The sequence below is a fragment of the Lissotriton vulgaris genome, unplaced genomic scaffold (genome assembly GCF_964263255.1).
Source record: "Lissotriton vulgaris unplaced genomic scaffold, aLisVul1.2 SCAFFOLD_1567, whole genome shotgun sequence".
Taxonomy (NCBI): Eukaryota; Metazoa; Chordata; class Amphibia; order Caudata; family Salamandridae; genus Lissotriton; species Lissotriton vulgaris.
Genome location: NW_028244901.1, coordinates 41,651 through 45,416, shown reverse-complemented (window position 1 = coordinate 45,416; position 3,766 = coordinate 41,651). Strand labels below are relative to the sequence as shown.

General features: G+C 44.9%; 1 protein-coding gene across 1 annotated transcript; it reads right to left on the bottom strand.

Moving 5' to 3' along the window:
• Positions 1-257: 257 nt before the first annotated feature.
• On the bottom strand, positions 258-1,769 carry LOC147666694 (endogenous retrovirus group PABLB member 1 Env polyprotein-like). Its single transcript, XM_086948960.1, is given in 1 exon segment — positions 258-1,769. A coding segment is annotated over 1 exon segment (1,512 nt).
• Between the last annotated feature and the right edge of the window lie 1,997 nt (positions 1,770-3,766).

The window sequence follows — 3,766 nt, the reverse complement described above, 5'->3', positions numbered from 1 at the left end:
AGCCTATGTGAAGGGCAACTCACAAAATGGCTGCCGTACATAAAATGGAAGCCAAGGGTTCAGGACGAGAATGGCGATTTAGAGGTGAAATCGCCACTCGAATATGACGCAAATGCTAGTACATAGTGTACTAGCTATTATCAGTCTTTTGATATAAAAATCGTCATGTTCCGACAAAGTTTGTCGCACGAGTCCAGAATTTTCAGAACCACAAACCCTCCTTTGCCTTTACATAGGCAATTTAACCTAATCTCATGCTAATCTGAGTCCAGGTCTATATTCCTAAAGTCATTGAGATGTTGCTGTAACATCATTCTGGTACTTAGTTCGTCCTTTGACACAGGCTTCCTTATACATGATGTAGCACAGAGGCCACATATTGCAGGAGCACACTGCACGCACAGACAGAACAGGAAAAGAATGGCTAAGATCATCCCAAAGACCATCAGAATTTTCCATCCTCTGCCGGATATCAGTTCCCAGAACCACCCCATAAAAGACCAATCTCCTTTATCTACATGAATAGATTCGGAAATCTTATGTAGTTTGGAGATGGCCTGGTACACTGTTGGAGCGTTATCTGGAATGAAAACACAGCAACTCGATTGGATCAATTTACATACCCCACCTCGGTCTGCAAGTATGACATCTAATGCGACCCTGTTCTGAAGGGTCATAAGACGGTCCGACTGGAGCTCAGCCGTCAAGTTACTAAGGGCACCAGCAGTTTCAATTACGGTGGATTCAACCACCCTTGCTAATTGCCTTATGTTTCTGCTGTTAACCATCGGTCCCCAGAACGGCAGAAAACTCTTTACGAAATCCCCAAATTCTTGTCCTGCAGTGTCTTCATTACTCAAGACACCTCTAACCATCCTTGTCTTATGGTAATCTGCCGCTGCTGTGTAGGTGGGAGGCAACAGGAACGAAACAAAACATGTGCCCGAAAAGTCAGGGGGCAACCATGTATAAGCTCTATCATGGCAGATGAAATAGGTACCCTTAGCTGCTAAAAACGAAGGGGAAGTCTGAGATGAGAAAACATACGTTTCAGTACAGACACTCTTCCCTAACTGAGCTTTGGGATTCTTGCCAGTACCTTGCAGACACAGGTGACCCTGATGGGGTACAATCCAAATCGGGGAAGATCTCTTAGCTTGCTGTTTCTCACTCAGAGTAGCTCCATATCCGGTCACGTTCCATCCTATGTATACTAGTGTCTCATCTCTCGGGATAGTCTCATAGGAAATATCTTCCTCAATCATATCTACTATACCCTTAACTAGAGCACTATTCTTAGGATTGTCTGTTACAGAACGTAGGGGGTAGACTTCATGTGCATAGATGAACATTGTTCTCTATGCCTACACAGAACCATTGTGGCTAAATGGCAGGACCAGGTAAGGGATACCTTTATCCGCTGTGTGAGGCATAAGACCACACACCCAACAGTTAGTCGTGTTCATTACTAGTTGGTGTTGGTGCAAGAGCTGAATGAAGGAGTTATTAATAAACTCTAATCTCCTAGCTGACTCATGTTCAGGTAAGGGGTGAAAAGAATGCGAGGAAATAGAAGGAGGAGGTACGGGCGATGTAGTGGGTGCAAATGTCACTTGTAAAGAAAATAATACATATCCTATTAAAAACATCATTGCACTGAATAACAGAAAAATGCATAACAATAAAAAACGTTTCTTTGTCATCAATCCACATATTCTGGCTTTAAAGTTCACAGCTTTGGCAGATCTCTCCATTTTGAAAAACTCCATCCTCTCTATAATGCTGCCCGTGATGGGAGGTTGATTCTGCTAAGGAATGCTTCTGTTGATCCATGGCAACTCCCTTAGACCAACCAGAACTGTCGACCTAACGTCGTCAGCTGCACCCCAAAGACTTTGGGCAATCACGGCCCTAGCAGCGGAACCTGGATGGCAGTTCAAAAAACAAAAATAAGCAAGTTTCTCAGATGGGAGAGCTGCGCTTTCAAAAATAGTACTTGGGGAAAAAAAAACTTTTATTAGTTCACTTTTTTAGTTCATATTTCTCGGCCTCAGATTATACCGTTGTTTTCCCGGTATTGTATGGTCATGGAACAAGAGTTCAGGTTCTGTAGTGTCCAATCGGGCTGATGGTGGCACAGCTGGTTGCAAAATATTGTCACTCTCTTGTTCAGTAATTGTTCCTTTTACACGAGCATCACTGAAAGGCAGTAACCGTGGCACAGTATGAGTCTCTGAGTCGGCGACACCCTCCCGGACCCACCGGTCATAGGGCAGAGGCAGAGGGATCCGTTTGCAGTGGATCCCGTGGATCCAGTTCTTCTTTCCTTCCACTCGAACAGCTGATCTTGTGGAAAGAAGGACGACGTGTGGGCCGGTCCACCTGGGCTGGTCGTTCTTTGTTCGATGAAAGTTTTTTATCAGCATCCAGGATCGATTTGATGGCCTGGAGCTTCAGAGACCGGAGGCAGGGAGTCATGGACCTGTTGGTGTAAAACACGCAATTTAGCCGTCAATTCGTACAAATAGTCAAGCAAAACAGGGTGTTCAATTTCACTGAACTTGGTGGGTCTTGGTACACCCCATATGTTGGCCGGACGGCCGAAGACAATTTCATGGGGACTAAGTTTCACTCTTGAATGCACGGTCATTCTGGAGGATAGGAGTGCTAAGGGCAGAGCGTCAGGACATTTAAGACCAGTGCTCGCCTGAATCTTGGCTAGTTTTAACTTTAGTGTGCCATTATAACATTCTACTAGTCCAGCTGATTGGGGGTGATTTGCAGCATGAAACCTCTGTCGAATGCCTAGCCCTTCACATACTCTCTTCATCACTTGACCCACAAATTCACTCCCATTGTCACTCCAGATTATTCTAGGCATTCCGAATCTGGGGAAGAAAACTTTCACAAGGGCTTTCGCTGTGGACAAGGCAGTATTGTCCTTTAGGGGATATGCTTCCACCCATCTTGAGAAAGCACAGACAACAACGAGTACGTATTTTAAGTTGTTGCACCTCTCCATGTGGATGAAATCTAGCTGCAAAACCTCAAACGGATACGTAGGAGGTGCAAAATGACCAGCTGGAGTTGGGGTTCCCCTACCAGGATTGAGTTTCAGACACACCATGCAATTCTTGACCACATTCTATGCACACTTAGAAATTCCAGCATTTTGCCATACTGGAGCCAACAACTTGCAAATCCCTTTCACGCTGATATGAGCCATTCCATGAGCCATTGGAACCACTGCAAGCACGTACGCATCGGGTAGCAACCATCTCTGATGCTCTGACAATTCAACCCTACAACCATTTGCATCCATTTTACCCGTACTTTCTCTCCACATGTTCAACTCTTTCTATGTAGCCTCAGCTTGGATCGATTTCACACTCTCTATCGTGTCTTCACACATTCCAACATCACCAACCCATCTTGCAGGGCCTGCAACATACATTCGGCTCATCACATTCCTTGCTGTTTCTTTTGCAACTTCATCAGCAAATGCATTTCCACGACCAACATCATCAGTCACCTTCTTGTGAGCACTACATTTCATAATCGCAACTTGTAGAGGCAAAGTCAGTGATTCAAGAAGCTCATTCACCAACTGACCATGCTGGATCTTGGCTCCATGCGAAGTCAGAAACCCACGTTCACGCCACAGGCGTCCAAAACTATGAGCCACACCAAATGCATACTGACTGTCAGTGTACACATTTACTTTCATTCCTTTTGACAACACACATGCCCTTGTAAGTACAATCAA